Below are 20295 nucleotides of genomic sequence, written 5' to 3' on the forward strand. Positions count from 1 at the left end.
TTGAATTGAATATATAAATTATCAAACCAACAAAACAAAAAAACATACATTATTACTGTGAGCAGTGCCACTTCTCCACAAATTTGACCTGTAACATGGCCTAGAGGTGCAGGTTTCTTTCTGTAGATAAATAAGGTCTGTGGAACATTCTTGTAAAATAAATAACATCTCCATGGAGGCAAACAGATTGTGGACCCTCCATCAGAAAGGTTACACAGCACATCTGTAAAACACCAGACATTTCATGGCCCTATCTTTTCTTTACAGGAGACGAGGGGAGTTTTTCGAGCTGACCAAGAACAGTCAGTTTGTGTGGGAGGATGAGCAGCACCGTGAACTGCTCAGGTACACCCCCTTCAGTCTGTCTCTGTCACAGCACAGAGCAGGGGACTTTGTGTTGAGTGTCAGTGGAGCTGTGGAGCCTTTTAAAGCCTGTGTAATGTGGTGTGTCTGCAGATCGATGTTGATGACAGCGTGTGACATCTCAGCCATCACCAAGCCCTGGCCTGTGCAGAAACGGGTAAACACCACGGGGGGATTTGCTCTGTACTCATATAACCTGTTGAAGGAACTGTATGTAAGATTTAGATGATTTTAAATTCCAAAAGCAAGATCAATGTAAACATGTTCAAATCTAATATAACTGATGACTTGTAATGTTGATTTATTCTTAATTATAAAAAAAAGTTTTTAAAGTGATCATAAAAAGACAACAACAAATATGTATCATTGCTCAAATTTGATCATACTAGTCCTAAAACAATAAAAACTGTTATTAATCAGTGCTAGTGCAGCTGCTGCAGCTCAGTGAATTCAAAAGGTTCTGAGCTTGTATGTGTCCTCTATCTGCAGGTTAAGGCTTTGGCAACCCAAGTTCAGTTGTGGTTGTAACTTTATTTTCTTCATTTTTTTCCCTCTAAAAGCACAGGCTACAACCAGTTCATTTAAAAGAAAAAACATGTAGATGTTGTTAAGAGCTAGTTCTACAGGAAATGGATTTTTTGGTAACACTTTATAATAGCTACATTTTCATAAGAATCATAAGAATGAGATTCAGGTCTAATAACTAATTAATGAATACACTAACATAAACACCTAAGCCTACCCCTTAATGTATAGTTATTTGAAAGTATCAGTTTTGTACAAAAGTGCCCTAACATCATATTAATAAGAAGTAAAAAGGAGTTTGTTAATAGGAAAGTAAGTGTCGAATTAGCAGCAGAATGTTATGCAGAATAATAATAAGCGGCTAAATAAATATAATTAAAATCAAATTAACGAGTTACATGTATGCAAATTAGCAGCCAGTTACCAAAATATTGATTGAGTACTTGATTGCTTGTTAGCTTTTGTAGCACAAATGGCTTGTTTATATTTCCTCATTACTCATGCTGTAGTGCCAAAATTCTTCCTTTACTCTTGACCGTCCCATGTGATGTTCGTTAGCCTCATTAGTAATGCTGTCCTGGCTCATTAATGAAGCCAGCTGTAACCTTGTCCTCAGATAAACCTACAAAACAACAGTAAACAACCCTGCAATTCAGGTTAACAATATTCCTGATGGTAGATGCTTATCTCCATGGAGATGTTATTGATTTGGCCTGAATGTAAACTCATTTATTTCATTTTACTGCTCAAAAATACCTCCAAAACATTCATTCTTACTGTGAGCGGTCTCACCTCTCCACAGATCTGACCTGTAACTTGACCAGGTAGCGCCACCTGCTTGCCTCCATGGATAAGTTTAATGCCATACTTATTCTGCCTTGCCTAGAATGTTCTACCAGATGGCATTAATAACTCCATGGAGAAATGTAGGTGGCATATCCCCCAGTAGAAGTTACACGTTGCACCTTTAAATGTGAATACTTCTAATTATTATATTATGTATTTATTAAAGTCTATTAGTATAAAAAATATTGTCAACCTATTCTTCCAACTCAACAACTGTGTTTAAATCAATGTCTTATTATTTATTTATTTAATTAAAGGAACTGTATGTAAGATTTTAAGTTTCATAAACACAAATTATCAGTGTCCCCAACGACGAGGTAAACACAAATCAAAATTGTAATTGTAATTGTAATGCTGATTTCCTCTTAATTATAAAAAAAAAATTACATAATGGCTGAGTTGTTTATGTTATAATTTGATTGTCCAATCAGAAAGCAGAATGAGCCTCACATAAGTTCCTCATTTGGGTTGCCGGTTGGTTTAAACCTTAAATGGCAACCCAGGTTCAGCAACACAGTTCCTTTAACTAAAACTGTATATATGTGCATTTCTGATGCAAATTAACAGGGGACATTCCCACATGTTGATAAATGATATAAATTCTACTCTGTCACTATAGTGACTTAGTTGTGTGTGATCCTGGTGCAGATTGCTGAGCTGGTGGCCACAGAGTTCTTCGAGCAGGGCGATAAGGAGAGAGAGGAGCTGAAGATCGAGCCGAGTGTGAGTGTCTCATCTCTCAGTACTTTATCTGATTGAGTAACATGCTTTGAACCACAAAGATATCAGACCTATAAACTGTAAAGTTAACTTGAAATTACTTCTCTGTGTTCTAGGACCTTATGAATCGTGAGAAGAGAGACAAAATTCCCAGCATGCAGGTGTCTTTTATTGATGCCATCTGCACTCAGTTATATGAGGTAATTCTACACAGCATTGGCTTCACTTTTAGCATTCAGGTATCAATGTTCAAAATATGGGATTTGTGAAATATTGGAAATGTTTTTCCATGTGACCATTGTAACCACCAACTCTTTAGTCTTATATCACACTAGTATAAACATATAGCACACAAAGATAGACATATGGGAATTTGAAAATACAAAGTTAAAATCTGTATCCACTTACATAAAGTAGCTGGTAAAGGATTCATCACCTGCCTGACTCCATGGTTACATTAATGTTTTGCCTTAAATGTTCCACAGTATGGCATTAAACTTAAATATTTCCATGGAGACTTAGAGGTGACACCAACAGGCTAACTTACAGGTCACTTCTGTGAAGAGGCGAGCCCACTCAAGAATACATGTTTTCCAAGGAGTGTGTGAGCAATAAAAATACCTTTATTGAAATAAAGACTAGATGCATATGCTTAATGTCATGCTGTGGAATATCCTAGGGAAAGCATCTCCATGGAAACAAGCAGGTAGCAAACCCTCCACAAAAAAGTTAAATAGAAGCCACAAACTTGATTGTTAAAATCCATGTATTAATTCAAACTTACTGCAGTGGAATATACACATGTAGTAATATTAGCTGTAGAATATTGCTATGGATCTAATTGTACATGTTTGTGTCTGTCCCAGACATTGGTGGGCATGTCAGAGCACTGCAGCCCCCTGCTGGAGGGCTGTCAGAGGAACAGGCAGCACTGGAAGCATTTAGCAGAGGAATGCGAGAAGGGCCTGGTGAACGGGCTGGTGTGAGCCGCCACACCCACAAGTTCATGGTTTCATCTGAATGAATGTCAGGAGGGCAGCATGGTGTGCGGAACAACCTCTCTAGCATCACAAGTCACTGCTATTAGTTATGATGTCTTTGCTGTACTTAATCTTGCAACGGTTTGGTGGTAGGGACATTTCTCTACTAATCTGTTTGGTGTATCAGTTTCACATAGCCTCTGTGAATGTGTCAGCTTCAGAGGTGGGTAGTTCTGATTTTATTTGAAGTTAATGAAATTTGAAGGGCAATACATTAAATAATGCACAAAAGCTGATATTTAAAGTACTCTGAAAAGTGCAATTACTTTAAAAAGTTACTCACTAATCACTTAAGTAAATTGTACTTTTCTAGCAGTATACTTTTACTCCTACCTGAGCACTTACAGTACTTGAGTAAAAGTTTTCATTCCTCTTCCCACTGAGTCTACAAATGACAAAAGCTTTATGATGATATGAAATGATATCATCATAAAGCAATTTTTTTTCAAATGTTTGTGTCAATCCTTTGAAAATAGCTGATCTTGTGCATCATTTGTTCGGTCCTTCAAATTACATTCACTTTAATTATAAACCAGATGTTACTCTTTACGTTACACTTACTTAATTTTTTTACTTTCTTGGACCGCTACTTTGTACTTCTAGTTGATTAATATTATTTTTGAAGTAATGTTACTCCTACAATTACACTACAACTACACACTAGCCAGTGTGAGTGGTGGCACTAGGAGAGGAAATCGGCACAGAAAAGCAGCCACACCTGTCAGTCTGCCCCAAGGTAGTTGTGGCTATGGAAGTCACTTACCACAGCTAGCGTTAATGAGGGGTAAATAATAATGTTGTAAAATTGTTTAAATCTGGTACATTCGAATTGATTTTAGTTTTGATTTGAACCGAAGCTCCGTTGCTTGTTCCCCACACCATGCTCACATCTTCAGCCCCGTCTCCTTGGTCACTCTTGTTTGTACAACTGTCACTTTTTCAGAGACAATAACCAAGTCAGCACTAAGCTATATTTATTATCAGAGCGATGTTTTATTTTTGCACCGAGTGGCTTTATTGTAAGCTTTCTCACACAGGAAGTGATGTCAGCAACGCCATATTTACTCTATACCTTTCACACTAACAGCTTCATGTCACAGCGCACACTACTGGGGTGGAGTCTTTTGTACCATGTTCACTCATTGTCTTGACTATTGCATATTTATTTGGTTTGATATATTTATTATTAGTTTGTATCTTCTCTTGTGGAGAGCACATAGTTCCCTCTGTATTTAAAGTTGAAGAAACATTGAACAACTCTTGAAATGTACTGTACGTTTTTGCCATGTAAACGAGCCAAAGACTAGGCCTATGCTTTCACTAATGGGTCTAGCTTTTTCCACTGCCTTGTTGTGATAAAAAGGACCAATATATTCAATTAAAGAAGGAATTTGAACATTTGTCCCTGATAGTTTTTAATCTATATTTAAGTTTGCTTACAAGAAAAAAGACATATTCAAATATTGAAATCTATCTTTTGTATTGGCCCTGTTTACCTTTCAGGACAGTGTCGCATCAGTGTCACCTCCTCATCTCCAAACTCCAGCTCGCATACAGTGCAGTTCACACTACAGATTTAAATATCCAATAGTGCATCAAATAAGTGCAATTTGACCAGATCTTACCAGCCGTACGTTTATGGAGAACTCAGTGAACCACTTCTAATCTGAAGAGTATTGTAAAGTAACTGTGTTTGTTGTATGGACACGACTGTGGTGGCCAAGAATGTTTGAATATACTGGTATTGAGGATGTCAAAAATGATAGATTTACACACTATATTTAGACAACTGGTAGTGTGGTTAGACTACTGAAGTACTTAATAGTTATAGTTTTTATCTTTTTGTACTTCTGTAATGACTATAATTCCACATTTTTACCTGAACCCTTCTATGACAGTGTATTTTGAATGTCATTAACGCTTTAGACGTGTGTGCTTTCATTTTGTATGACATATACAGGAGGGCATTATTATAGTGACTTTAAGCACATTCAGTACTATACATAGATACATGTATGGGTAGTAAGATAGAGGAAGCCCTGTCAGGTCATGTGACCACTATGTATCAGGTCATGTGACCACTCTCTGGGGGATTCACTGTAGAACACTGTGAGCTCATTAAAGATGTTCTTATTTTACTGCTGTCGAGTGTCTTTCTATTGGCTCATCAGTGACTATGTTTGCATACATTTTGATCATTATTTCTGGAGTTAAAATGTGGATTTCTTCATGATTGTGAGGTTGACAGTTTTGGTAACACATTGAGGTTTTGACCAGGACAAATTATGCAAAGGACAAACTAATCCGAGATGAAAATGTCAAAGACCACTAATACTAATTAACTGGCACATGTCACCAGCTGTTTTTGGTGATCACATTTAAACACCCCAAAATATCTGGTTAGCTGATTATTCTAGATATCCAATTTTCACTGAACCTAAATCGTATCCATAAATACACAGTATACAAGAGGTGTGCTGCACTGCCATCTAGTGGTAAAATATATGAATAACTTCTACATGTTTTTCAATAGTATTCCTTTATTTATTTGGTCTTTTTAAAAAGTTAAACATACAAAAAATGTTTCTAAAACAGGCTAACAGAGACAAAACTAAACAAGAGACAGAAATATTTACATGAGAGCAGACAAGGTAACTGGTACAAAGAGGGACAGAGAGCAAATCACATCGAGTCGGAGCGCTTATAGGCTACCATGCTGTTGACCTTGTGGATGGATGTGGTGAAGGAGCGCAGACGCACCTCCTCTGATTGCGTGATGATCTGAGGGCCAGACTCCTCCCACTTTTCAGGGACCACTAGATCTTTGTCAGTGTACACCAGCAGGTCAAAGGCACCTGGAGGACACATGAATAATAGAAAAGGTAAGGGAGATTGTCAATCATCCAAAAAGCAGTTCTAAACAAATTGACAGATCTTTTCACCTTGTGAAATAGGAATCCAGAAATCTGATGATCTGGTAATAGAAGTATTAAAGGTGCACTGTGTAATATTTCTGGTAAAGGGCCAGCCATCATCTTGTCTCCATGGTCACGTTCATGTTTTACTTTGAATGTTCCACAATATGCCATTATACTTAGCTAGCAAGTGGCAACCCCAAGGCCAATTTACAGGACAGATCACAGAATAAATGTATGTTTTTCAATCTTTTTTTTTAAACGTTGGATTTAATCAATGGCAATTTTAATGCCCTACTGTGGAACATTTCAACTAAGCAATAACATCGCCAAGGAGACAAGCAAACTGGATATCTGCTTGTCTCCATAGTTTAGTTGCAATGGCATATTCCAATATATTAACACCATAGAAATTTCAATTGAATGTTTGACGTACCAAATGGAGCAAAGGATCATGGTTATTGTAGTTCTTATGTGTTTCTTAGAATTTGACACAAACTAATTAATGCATTTTTCATCCACCAACATAATCCACACCTCTCCTATTCATGAAAAATACTAGCTTTAAGCCATCTATATATCTAGAATATAACTCACATGGGGTTTCCAGAAGCGGCAGGAAGGTGACTGTGGCTGTGATCTGCCTGATGACGGAGCGGATCTCGTCCTGAATGGTTTTGATGGACTTCTCTCTGGGGGCACTGCACAATGTGACAAAAAAAATGACATGAGGAAAGTTGAACATTTGGTAAGACAATCAGATATATGATTATTGCTAAGGGGGAGTGGGGGGGTCTGACCTGCTTTCCTTGGCTGACTTGTCACACTCAATATCAAACTGCCACCTCTCCAGGACATCGTTGGTCTCAAGACACGTGATGACCAGGACCAGCCTCTGCACGGTGCACTCAAACAGCCACTCTGCAACATATACAACAGGTGAGCAAAGCAATCAAATGTTATCAAGGCCACAGTTTTCAGAGGATTTCAGAGGAAGTGGGTTTATGCAAAAAGTAACTCAAAAATAATGCAGTATGATGATTCATTCATCTGGATGACACAAACATCTTATATTTTCAAATGAAAAACATTTATAGGCTTCAATTACAGGTGTTTTTTACTGTCAAAATTCACCTGTATCATTACTGAGATCAGGGTCTCTCCACAGATCTGACCTGTAATATGGCCTTACGTTGTCAACTGCTTGTCAACGAAGAAGGCGGCGGCGTGTTTGATAAACTACTCAGAATAGCATTAAGGTAGTGGTTATAAACTGCTTAAAATAGCAATGATGATGGCAAGAGTGTATACCATGATATATAATTAATAGTTAATTATGCAGAAATGAAGAGTGAACAAAGTCAAACATACTCACACAAAAATAAATTAATAATAATTTAGGCACCAATTTTAACAAAGAAAACACAAGAAAAAGTAAATATATAAAAGGGAATAAAAATACACAATTGTAGTAGTAATAATAATTATTATTAGTAGTAGTATTATAAAATAAATAAGAATCTGTACAGTTAAGTGAATTCAGTTGTTTTATAAAAAGTGTAAGAGGGTATTCCAGTTAGGGGGGGATTCTGTGTGAATAATTGTGAATGATTGTTCTATGGAAATGTTTTCTAGAAATAGATTTTTCCATTGGTTGATGTTAATTTTGCCTTTTGATTTCCAGTTAAGTATTGTTTTCTTGGCTATAGTTAAGGCTACTAGGAGCAGTTTTGTTCCAGTTGGGTCTAGGCTAAAAGTGGGATGTGCAGATTGAGGGGGAGTGAGGGATGCAGCAGTCCAGGAGGGTAGGGAGTGATTCTGTCACCTGTCTCCAAAATTGGAAGACAGGTGAGCAGAACCATGAGGCATGGAGTGTCGGAGTTTTGTGTGCAGTTGGTGCATTTGTCTGTACTTCAGCTAAATTTAGCCATTTTCCGTCTAGTATAACCCCAACTCCAATGAAGTTGGAACACTGTGTAAAACTTAAAAAATAAATAAATTATATATATATATATATATATATATATATATATATATATATATATATATATATATATATATATATATATATATATATATATATATACACACACACACACACATACAGAATACAATGATTTGGAAATTCCTTTCAAACTATACTGAACTGAATAAACTACAAAAACATGATATTTGATAAACTTCATTGTTTTTATGCAAATATTCACTCATTTTCAATTTGATGCCTGTAACACATTCCAATAAAGCTGGGACAGGGGCAGCAAAAGAATGGGAAAGTTGAGGAATGCTTAAAATACAGCTGTTTGGAACATTCCACAACTGAACAGGTTAATTGGAAATAGGTGAGTGTCATGATTGAGTATAAAAGGAGCATCCCAGAAGGGCTCAAGTCATTCACAAGCAAGGATGGGGTGAGGTTCACCACTTTGTGAACAACTGCGTGAGCAAATAGTCCACCAGTCTAAGAACAACGTTTCTCATCGTACAATTGCAAGGAATTTAGGGATTTCATCACCTACGGTCCATAATATCATCAAAAGATTCAGAGAATCTGGAGAAATCTCTGCACGTAAGTTCAAAAGCCAGCATCTGTGATGGTATGGGGTGTGTTTATGCCCATGGCATGGGTAACTTGCACATCTGTGAAGGCACCAATAATGCTAAAAGGTACATACAGGTTTTGGAGCAATATATGCTGCCATCCAAGCAATGTCTTTTTCAGGGACGTCCCTGTTTATTTCAGCAACACAATGCCAAGCCACATTCTGCATGTGTTACAACAGCGTGGCTTTGTAGTAAAAGAGTGTGGGTGCTAGACTGGCCTCCCTGCAGTCCAGACCTGTCTCCCACTGAAAATGTGTGGCACATTGTGAAACGCAAAATATGCCAACAGAGACCCTGGACTGCTGAGGAACTGAAGTGGTATATTCAGCAAGAATGGGAAAGGACTCCTCCTGCAAAGCTTCAACAATTAGCGTCCTCAGTTCCCAAACGCTTATTGATTGTTGTTAAAAGGAAAGGTGATGTAACACAGTGGTAAACATGCCCCTGGCCCGGCTTTATTGAAACGTGTTGCAGACAAATTGAAAATGAACATTTATCAGTTTGAACATTAAATATGTCTTTGTAGTTTATTCAGTTATTCAGTCAATATAGGTAGAAAAGGATTAACAAATCATCGTATTCTGTATTTTTTTAAGTTTTACACAGTGTCCCAACTTCATTGCAATTGGGGTTGTAAGATGTGTTCTATGTAGTATTTTGTATTGTATGAGGTCTAGGTTTTGGGTCCAGAAGGCGTAATATCTAAGGGGTTTTTTTTTCCCATTTTTCATGTGTTATTACCGTAGTTTTGTCTGATTGTAAGATTGTTCTGTAGATATTGGCTATTCTGTTGATTTAATATTTATACTTGAAATGTGTGGGGAGGAGGGCGAAATTAATATTTTTTGTATTGTAAATTCTTTGGATCAGAGATTTGAGTTGGTGGTATTCTAGGTATTGTGTCTCCCTGTTGCCGAACTTCTGGACCCAATGTGGGAAAGAGACCAGTCTTTTGTCTTGAAATATATGCCGTAGATATGTGATGGTCTGTATTGTTCCAGGTAAGTGTGAAGTTGGATGGAGTTAGTAATTTGATGAAATTTCCACCAGGCTGTCAGAGCTGAAGATATTGTTAAAAATTTAAAGCACGGGTGATGTTTGATTGTATGGCCTGGGAATGGGAGGTCAGATATTGGGATGTCGCCACAAATTGCCTGTTCAATAACGGACCAGATGTTGTCTACTGGGTAGTAGTAGTTTTTATAATAGTTTTATTCTGGGAGGTTTATTTTGCCAGTAGGATTTTTACATTATATAGTCGAGGGATTGGAACCAGTTTGAGGTTGGAGGGGTTGAAATCATGTAGAGGAGATAATTTTTTTAGGGAGAATTGACCATTTCCTTCTGTTCCTCTTCGGCCGATGAGGGATAACAGATGATTCATCCAAAGTTGGACCCAGAGCCATACTCGGAGCACAAAAACACAACTCTGCTGGAGGGAGTCACAGCACTTGCGTGCCGCTGGTCCTCTAGTGACTGCTCAAGCCGTGAATAGCACTGTCCCCAGAAAGCCAGTCCCAGGTCCCAAGTGTTCCAGACCCCTTTGGAAGGCACACTTTGACCCCTAAAAGGGCGCGATACGAATTGCTTCATGCATTGATCCCGTACCTGCCCTATAGAAACAAGGCTATAGTGCACCTTTAATTTCAATATGTAATATACTTGTAGTTGTAAACACATTTCAGTAATTCTGGAAGAAAGCTGGAGAGAACAAGAAACAATTTGGATTTTACAGTCATTTTCAGTAATTCAGTTTTTCTTCCTTCGTCAAAACAATTATAAATCAACTATATTTTGGACAGCCTATGCTTGTGGTACCTTTAAGCTGAGAGACCACGTCAGTGAGGTAGTTCTTGAGTTTGGGGTCGGTGGTGAGCTGTAGACTCATGTCATAGTGCGTGACTCTGCCAAACGTCTCCGGGGGGTAGATGCCACGCTGGTACAGGATGCTGTTAATGCCAAAAGCTAAGCAGAAAGATATGATATGGTAAAATAACTAGCCAAGCAATAACTATTCAACTATCTACATTAGAGGTGGGATATATATATAAAGATATGAATAATTTTGCAATATTAGAAACTGCAGGGTAGCTGGCATATACCATTAATATTAAAAATTACAGCAAAAAAGAAAGGAAAAAAATTGAAAAATAGAAAGGTCTAGTCAAGTGTAATCTTTCAAACAAGGGTACAAAGTGATATTTCTCTTCCTTTTGTCTATTAGCTTCATATTGAGCAGACAGATATTTTTTTTTTATTTATTATTTCATTTGTTTTTTATAAGAAATTGTTATGTCTTTAAAATTACTTCCCAGGGCCCTGTTTAAAGACGCTGATTTAGTCCAAACCTAAACCTTAACTCACTTCGTGAACCTAACTTGGTCGAGCAGGTTTTATTCCTCTAACCCTGACTTTAACCACAGTCTGCTGCTGAAAGTAACCTCTGATTGGTCAGTCACAGATGAACCAGGTGCTCTTAATAATGCTGGATAAGACTTTAGTGACTTTACTCAAATATTTTCATCCCCTTCTGCAAACGTGTTTATGGGGGAAGTGCAAATCTTGATATTCATGGATCATATTTTAACCAATTTGATCTGTGCACACCTTTGGCATGTAAAAATGCTCAACAAGGTAGACAGCACTTAATCTCAGATTATTAAAAATTTCTAATTGTGAAAATGTATTTTAAAATCTGAAAACAAATATTAAAATTGTAATGCAATTTGTATGCTTTTTATGCAAGTAGGCTGCAACAATATTCTGTAGACTTTGAGTTATCTTATTTGTATCTTACTACTTAAATAATATAAATTAAACAATGTGCTCTTTTTCAGGGATCCATTTTCTGCTAAACTCTGAGTTTTCTAACTCTACTCCAAACCTGTTTAGTGAAACAGAAAACTCTGAGATGTCTGTCTCAGTGTAGATCAACACAGAGTTTATTGAACCTTCTTTGTGAAACAAGGCCTTGGTATACAAAGCAGCTGATCATTTACTCCAGTAACCACAGTTAAATAACCCTCTTTGTATAACCTGATTACTTTGTTAAATTATGTACTACTAATCATTTCATTGATCTCACGTATTGTACACTGCACATGTAGACTACAGTGGTTTATTTAGAACTAGGAGCCACACTCGTTGGTTGCTCTCTTGTCCTGTGATGACTCATTGGCCACACGGGCCTTTTCTACCGTCTGCGCTTTCCTCTTGTCCAAAAAAGTCCAACAATCCGGATTTACTCACAAAAGAACTCGGCCACCAGCTCCGCGCTCCCCTTCAGAGTGATGCCTTTCAAAGTGCTCGTCATTTTCACCACAATCTCTGCTGTTTTTCAGTCAATGAAGCTTTGTTGTACTTGTGTCTACTTTCCACTACCCGCCGACCAGTTTGAAATTCATCAGTCCTGCGCATGCGCTAAGGACTGACTGCGTCGCATGTGTGATGACGTTAAGGGGTGGCTGTGGGGTTTGAACACAAGAGGGCAGTATTTCCCAATTTTTTAAATTTGTTTTATTTATCCACGACATATTTATTTTAGGTTTGAATTCATTACTTAAAAGTGCAATATGTAGCTTTTTTTTTTACGAGAAATGATTGCTTTTACCTTAAATGTTCCACAGTATGGCATTAAACTATTTCAAGGTCAGATCTGTAGAGAGGAGATCTGTTTGTCGAGGTGTAGCCTATTTTTGAGAATTAGTAAATGGTAGATACATTTCAAGACATACTGTGGAACCTTCCAGGCTTCGCAATTACATCTCCATGGAGACAAGCAGGTGGTGGACCATTAATATTATTACACAGAGTATTACAATTGTACAATGCAAATTACCTTATTGCTGTCATGACATGTTTTCTGTATCATCTCGCAACCTCCTAGGACTGGCCTTAAACACTATAATACACATTATAGTGGCCACATTACAACCCCATTATGATATACTGTATTATAATGAAGTGTTTGCTATCCACAGCCCACACTACCCTAAAGTCATTGTTTTGCAACTTGTTTTTGACTGTTCCACATGACGTTTTATGTGTTTACAAAAATAGCCAGTGTGACCTCAGTGAGCAGTGGGCATTATTGTAAACAGCAGACTGAGGCCCTGAGGCTGTAAAACCTGCTGAGTGGAGCTCATAAAGACACTTTAAGCCTTCCTCTAATAGTCTCTAGTGTGGGCTTTACATGTAACACTGCTCATTAGCACTGGGCATGTGGACATATAGTACAAGTGTAAATACGTTGATGATGGCTGAAGTCCTATTCTATACTAAACTGGCTTTAGGGAAGGGGATTTTCCAGTGGAATCTGCTGTCAAGATGGCACTCATTTTGATCCAATCTTGTTTCATCTGTGACCTGTAGGATAGAAGGTCTGGCTTTTGCGTCAGGCTTTCTCAGCACTGTTTCTTCATCTTTCATAAAGAAGATGGACAAATAAGGAGTAGAGAAAATAAAACATTCAAATGAAAGAATAGAAAAAGGAGAAGTGTGTCAGGATAAGATTGGACTATGTTTTGCCATTTTAGTTTGTTCAGTTCTGACAGTTCTGTAAGTCACTGTCTTACATCTGTCTGAAAGTGTGAGCTAAGTACACTAAAACAAACACACCCTAGTTGTTTACAGTAACCTGTAGAAAATAAAGAAAACAACAGGGATAGTAGTATGCAATAGATGTTCGATCACCCATATTAGAGGCTTGAACAATCATGCAAAATATGACTTATGTGTACAGATACTCCTTACTGTAAACAGCCTAGAGTGTGTCAGTGCCATTAATCCATCCCTTTAGACAGATATAAGGCAGTGACTTATATATGTCTTACCAGAAGTCACTTACATGTGTGGTAAAATTTATTCACCCTTAAACTTTTGTCACCCGGGGGATTAGTAGGAGTTTTGCCTCGTAAATCCAGAATGATATCTCTCTGTATTTTTTATACAGATGGATATCAGTCTGGTCACCACTCCCTCTGTTGTGTCTTGAGCCAGAACCAAACATGATTGTCCAATCAGATTTGTCATCTATCATTTACAAAGAGTGGTGGCACTTCTAGTTAAGCAGGAATCCCATTATTTTAATGGAGAATTCGGGAGTTTTGCCAATAAATATCATAGATAAGTTCATTTGTGTAAACTGTTCAATGTTTATGTGCACCAACAAGTCAACACTGCACCGATTCTCTGGGAGGCTTTAAAATGTCTCTGTAGTCCATTTAGAACTCATTTGTTGTCAAGATCAGTAGCTCCATGCAAAATAATACAACTCGAATAAGTGGCCTGTTTCATTTGCTTCATTTCATGCAGTCATAGATACTGAAATCTGTTTCTATGCCGGGCTCATTGACACCAGTTGCAGTAACATCATGACATCATTGCTGTAGCAGAAGCCAAACTGTGAAACTCCACATAGTCTCTGACAGATGGAGCAGCTCTGGCCCCTGATCCATTCATATTATTCATGCTCAGAGGAAGTGGAATTTCCCCTGGTCTGAAAGAGGATTCCCTCACCAGCTGTCATCAGATCGACCTCCCATATCTAATCCTAAACATCAAATACAAAATCAAGCATTAACTAACAATACTTGAGATGATTTCTCTTTTGATTTCATTTGGGGATTCGCTTGTCAATATTCATGTGGTTTTAATTCCAGCGCTATACTGACTGAAAACAGTGTTGGGAAAAATACTCTGAAAATGTATTTAGTTATACAGTACCTGAACTGAATTGTATTTTGTAATGTATTTTTGTTCAATCAAAGTCCAATCAAAGTACTGTATTCTGAATACTTACCAATACTTTCTCCTGTATGCTTGTTTTACTTGTTCGCTTGTTCTGTGTATATTTATTAGTTCTGCTGTTTGAAGCCTAAATTGCATGTATGACAACAGCAATGTATTTCTTACATTACATCTTAGGTAACAATATTCTGAATACCACCAAATTAACTGAGTAACTGTACTAGAATACAAAAACAAAAAAGTGTTCCGATTAGACATTTTCCAAACATGTAGTTAGTTTCTTCCCACCACTGAGAGAGTTTAAAGGGGCGACAGTAGCTCAGTTGGAGCCATTTGTAGTTGGAGTGTGTTCACTGTGCTGAAGGTTGATGGTTTGAATCCCACTGTCAACATAACATTGGCTGACTAGACTAGCGGTGAGATTCCAGTTCCCACAGATGAATACTGCTGTTGTGTCCTTGGGCAAGATACCCACTCACCCACCTCACCCTCCAGTGTCTGCGCACACCGGTGTATGAATATGTGAACAATTCCTTGATGGAAAGCACTTTGGAAAAGCATAAACTAAGTGTTTGAGAGTGCTCGCAAGCTCACAACAACAATCTGGTAGCTTACTTACTTGGTGTTTCTCCCAAATGTGTCTTATAAAATGTTTTGAAATAGGTCAGTGCAGTGGAATAATCAAGTTTCCAGTGGACTTTCCTTTATTTGGTGCAGTTGCTGGTTACACATTATTTTAAGGCCTAGGCAACTCCACTTCCCCTCTGACTACTCTTAATTAGGCTGCAAGGAATAGTTACGGGTTTCAGCTTCCTGTTAAATGCAACACTTTGAGGATTTTTTTCCCCCATTCAAAATATAAATATCTTGCTTCAAATGATTATCAACAGTCCTAATAATTCATCAATAAATCAAATATAAAGTATAGTAAAAAGTTTGTAATCATTATAATATGTAACTGGTTTCTGGTATTGGGGACTGTTTTCAGAGTGTTTTCAGTTTGAGAGAAGAACTTAGCCTAAATACGTAGGGTTTGTGTGTTAAACGTGTGAATGAAATAAAACACAACTCCAGATATGTTTGTGACAAGGAAACAACATCATAACAAAGATCAGAGAACAGTGTAATATGGACCCTATAAACATATCTATTTTTTACTTTTTTCCAATTACAGGCATTTTCATGACTAAGAAAATATTGTGTTTAGGGTCACCTCTCCACAGATCTGACCTGTAACCTGGCCTAGTCACCTCTTGTCTCAATGGAAATGGATGAGTTTAATGCCCTAGTGTGGAAACAATTTGTATTTTACTATCATTAAAACATTACTAACATAAAACATGCATTACAGTAATAATCCTTGCTTCTTCTTCCAATATATTTACATTCTTAAAATAAAATAAAATAGCGCCTTCAGCTTTTAATCAGCATGACAAATCTTTACGACAACGTTCTCACTGTATCATGTTTTGAATGACATAGACCCCTTGCTATGACAACAGGTGCCTCTTTACAGCCGTGCCTTCTTCTTGAGCAGATCTTCTGTCAGTATCACATTCTACTACTATCGTTTAGACCAACTGCTTCCATCGGGGTCTGGTCTCACTCCATTTCTGCTCAAGAATATTTACCTTCTTGTTTAGTCCTGATTTAAATGAACTATTTTGGCCCTTCATTCATGCCCTTTGCTTATATGTAGCCTATCTATAGAATTGGAATAGGCTAAATGTAAGTACTTATGGAATCAAAGAGGCATTTTACAAGTGTGTGGTAAAAGTGCTAGGTTTTATTAGGTTTACCGTAGGTGAGAGGTGAAATATTTACAGGCATGTGAAGATAGATACTTTTAGTTTTATATGACAAGCACAGAGTCGGCTATAGTAAAGTGTTCGTTGGAAGTGGATTTTTTTTTTTAAAAAGGCGTATTACTAGCAAGGGGTCTAGTGTTGTGATGTTAAATGTCTTGCTTTATATAGAATGCCATTGCAATATTTGTGATGCTACATTTGGTGATACAGTATCAATGTTGTGGGCAGGTGTATAAATATATCACCATGATTTTTGGTATATTCTACAAAATTATTTTGTGACAGTGCTACTATTTATGCATTTACTGGTTTGATGATTAAAATAGGTGTATTGCATCTTATCATGAGCGACCCTGTGATTCACAGCCTTACTTTACAGGCTTATAATATTTCATAAAAACAAAACAAAAAAGTCTGAAAAATATGGCAGTTGCTTATGTCCTTTCCATATATCAACTTTAACATTTTATCAAATTGTATTGTATTTTATTTATCTATTGATTATTTATTTATATTTTATTGCACTATTGTCATCTACTGCCTTATTTATTACAAAAATAATCACCATAGACTCCTTTCCCATTCCCCTGTCTGTCCTTGTTTACTGATACACTGCAGTTTTATTTATGTTTACATGTCAGTGCAGCAGTAATGTCTGAACTAGCATACATCGATCACATCCAGACTGCTCTGTGCTAAATCTGAAAGTCCATTCACCTCCTCGCTCATGTATGGTGAAAGAAAGCCAGTGTGTAGCCCACAATACAGACCATGCACACGCACACACGCCCGCATACACACACACACACATGTATAACCATCTGGGTCTACCTCTGGGATAAAAATAGCAGAGCCCAGAGTGTGCCTGGTTTGGTGGAGACGTCAGGACTTTATTATAAAGAGCATGGAAGTAACTGGCAGCGTCATATTTGCAGTTACTTGAAAGATATTTTTGTTAGTAAATTATCAATCCCCATCGTTACCATGGTTAACCTATTAACGCCCAAATATTTCCCATCTGCCATTTGTAGTACTTTGGTATCATATATATATATATATATATATATATATATATATATATATATATATATATATATATATATATATATACATACATGTGTGTGTGGGGGGGGGTTTGGGGGTGTGTGTGTGTAGGGGTGTGTGGGTGGGGGGGTGGGGAGGTGGGGGTGTGTGTGTATATATATACACAAACATATATATATATATATATATATATATATATATATATATATATATAGAGAGAGAGAGAGAGAGAGAGAGAGAGAGAGTATTTAAAAGATATGTTAAAGCTGTATTATGTAACGGTTTTGTTGTGGAGTCCATCCATGCTAGTTTCCATGGGCCTGGAATGGGGCTGTTATCGACTAAACACATTTTTGGTTGACTAAAGGCATGTTCTGCCAATCATTAATTCAACTAAAAAGGGGGTGTGTCAAAAGCTCTTAAAATATTACATATCTCTATGTATCTGACCCAAACTGCACCCACAAGACTACACCTGCATGGGAGTTCATGCAAAAACAACAATTTACAACAGAAAAACTTGTGACTCATAAGTTTAAGTTGCCTTTTTACATATAAATATCACACACAAAAAAACAGCTAACTCACTAACTTCTCATTTCCGCTCTTGTCCTATATAAAGTTAAATAAATAATTAGTTGATTCATAAAATTTTGAATTTTAAGATGCCATCGACTGATTAATCAACTAAATGACTACAGCCCAAGCCTGGAATGTTCCACAGTATGGCATTACTACTGTGAGCTGGGTAATATCTCCACAGATCTGAACAGTAACTTTGACTGATGGTACCATCTGCTTGTCTCCATGAAGATAGATAATTTTAGTACCATACTGTGTAACATTCCAGGCAAGGCAAGGCAAGGCAAGTTTATTTGTATAGCACAATTTGTACAGAAAGTAATTGAAAGTGTTTTTCAGAATAAGAAAGACATTAAAATCACCATAGAACAAAACAAAACATAAATAATCATCATAAAATCAACATTAAAGGAGAAAAGTGCAGAATAAAAACCTTTCAGTCATATGCATAGCTAAACCATTTTGAGAAATTATTTAAACATTGTCAAAGTAGAGGCCTTTCTCAAATCTTTAGGAAGACTGTTTTAGGTTTTAGCTGCATAAAACTGAAATGCTGATTCCTCATGTTTAGTCCTGACTCTGGGCACCATCAGGAGGTCGGTCCCTGAAGTCCTCAAAGTGCAAGATGGTTCATATGGCACTAACATGTCGGAGATTTACTTTGGTGTTAGTCCATGGAGAGACTTGTTCACAAGCAGAGCTGCTATTCTCTGAGACATAGGAGCCAGTGCATAGACCTGAGCACAGGATGCATGTGTTAAGTACTTCCTGGTTCTAGTCAGGACCCAAGCAGCAGCATTCTGGACGTACTGCAGCTGTCTTAAGGCTTGTCTGGTGAGGCCAGTGAGCAGGCCTTTACAGTAGTCCAACCTACTGGAGACAAATGCATGGATAAGTCTCTCCAAGTCTGGTTTTGACAGTACACCTTTGATTTTGCAATGTTTTGTTAGATGGTAAAAAGCTGCAGGTGGTATTGATTTGATGTGGCTGTTAAATTTCAACTCTGAGTTCATTTTTACCCCTAAATTTATAGCCTGATTTGAAGGTTTTAGAGAGAAAAAGAGGCAAAGCAATAGCATCTCCATGGAAACAAGCAGGTGGCAGACCCTCTAACAGAAAGGTTATGGAGTGCACCATTAGATAAGTCAAACAATGACTGCTCTGGTGAAGGTAACTTGAAGACACAATATGGACTTAAAAACACAGAGAAGGAGATTCAAACAGCATTGATAAGGGAACAATAACATGATATAAAGCCAAGAAAGTGAGTTTTACGATCAAATTTATGTTATTTCTATCTACACTCCCACATACATTCTGGTTTGGTTTATTCAGTCAGCTGTGGAGACCTGAGCTGTCGGCTTTAGTCCAGTCCAATACAACAGGGTCTCTGTCTGTGTGCTGTAGAGAGGAGGAGGAGGGGAGGAGAAGGTGAAAGAGGAGCACCCGAGGGACCCCAGCCTGTGGACAGTACTAACCTGTGCTTCTGGGAGACTCATTTACCTGATCAGCTGGTCTCCAAGAAGTGCAGTTTGAAGAATGTGAAAGAAAGACTTAAGTTACTTACTGAATATAGTATATTTTTTCATTGTTAACAATTTGGAAATCTATTCAGGAGAAAAAACATTAAAATTGAAATAACAGAATTTCCTGTCTCTCACCTTTATTTTCTAATACACATTTTCCTGATCATTTCACTGCTCAAACTGCCTTCACTACTGCCGTCTTGCTAAACGCTGCTAATGTTCTTAGTCTGCTTTAAACTATTTCACTCTGGTTCAGGCACCTTCTTCTGAAATCGTGAAAAACACAGCTATTTCATTTCAAACAGACTGCAGCTTATGAATTTCAAGCATTCTAATTATTCACCGTGAAGAGTTTATAAGCGCTTTTCACAACTTTCAGAAGCCAGAGCAGAGTTTTTGCCATCACGGAGAGGCCAACAACAACTAGCATGCTAACAGCGCCCTTCCTGATTCTCAGAGGATAAAACACTTTATAATTAGATGCAGATAGCACGTAGTGATCTCATAGGAGCTGCTTATACAATACATCTGTACAGGAGTAAATTTGGAACCATTAGAATTTTGTACTTTGTGT

General features: G+C 37.4%; 2 protein-coding genes across 6 annotated transcripts in view; one reads left to right on the top strand and one right to left on the bottom strand.

Annotated features, from left to right (window-relative positions):
• Positions 1 to 4890, top strand: part of pde5ab (phosphodiesterase 5A, cGMP-specific, b) — a 92326-nt gene extending 87436 nt beyond the window's left edge. For all 5 annotated transcript variants that reach the window (XM_055229182.1, XM_055229180.1, XM_055229181.1 and 2 more), the window contains exons 18-22: positions 268 to 345; positions 457 to 520; positions 2383 to 2457; positions 2571 to 2654; positions 3321 to 4890. In XM_055229182.1, coding sequence (XP_055085157.1) covers positions 268 to 345; positions 457 to 520; positions 2383 to 2457; positions 2571 to 2654; positions 3321 to 3440 — 421 coding nt within the window. In that variant the 3' untranslated portion in view covers positions 3441 to 4890. The remainder of the gene's footprint in view (positions 1 to 267; positions 346 to 456; positions 521 to 2382; positions 2458 to 2570; positions 2655 to 3320) is intronic.
• A 1141-nt stretch (positions 4891 to 6031) lies between these two features.
• On the bottom strand, positions 6032 to 12433 carry mad2l1 (MAD2 mitotic arrest deficient-like 1 (yeast)). The gene is made up of 5 exons (XM_033983506.2): positions 12263 to 12433; positions 10832 to 10978; positions 7210 to 7330; positions 7007 to 7110; positions 6032 to 6349 (listed from the first exon to the last, which is right to left on the bottom strand). Exons 1-5 carry the CDS (start codon positions 12324 to 12326, stop codon positions 6177 to 6179), a joined length of 609 nt encoding a protein of 202 aa, XP_033839397.1. The 5' UTR covers positions 12327 to 12433; the 3' UTR covers positions 6032 to 6176.
• Positions 12434 to 20295: the final 7862 nt, after the last annotated feature.

The sequence above is a fragment of the Periophthalmus magnuspinnatus genome, chromosome 18 (genome assembly GCF_009829125.3).
Source record: "Periophthalmus magnuspinnatus isolate fPerMag1 chromosome 18, fPerMag1.2.pri, whole genome shotgun sequence".
NCBI lineage: Eukaryota > Metazoa > Chordata > Actinopteri > Gobiiformes > Gobiidae > Periophthalmus > Periophthalmus magnuspinnatus.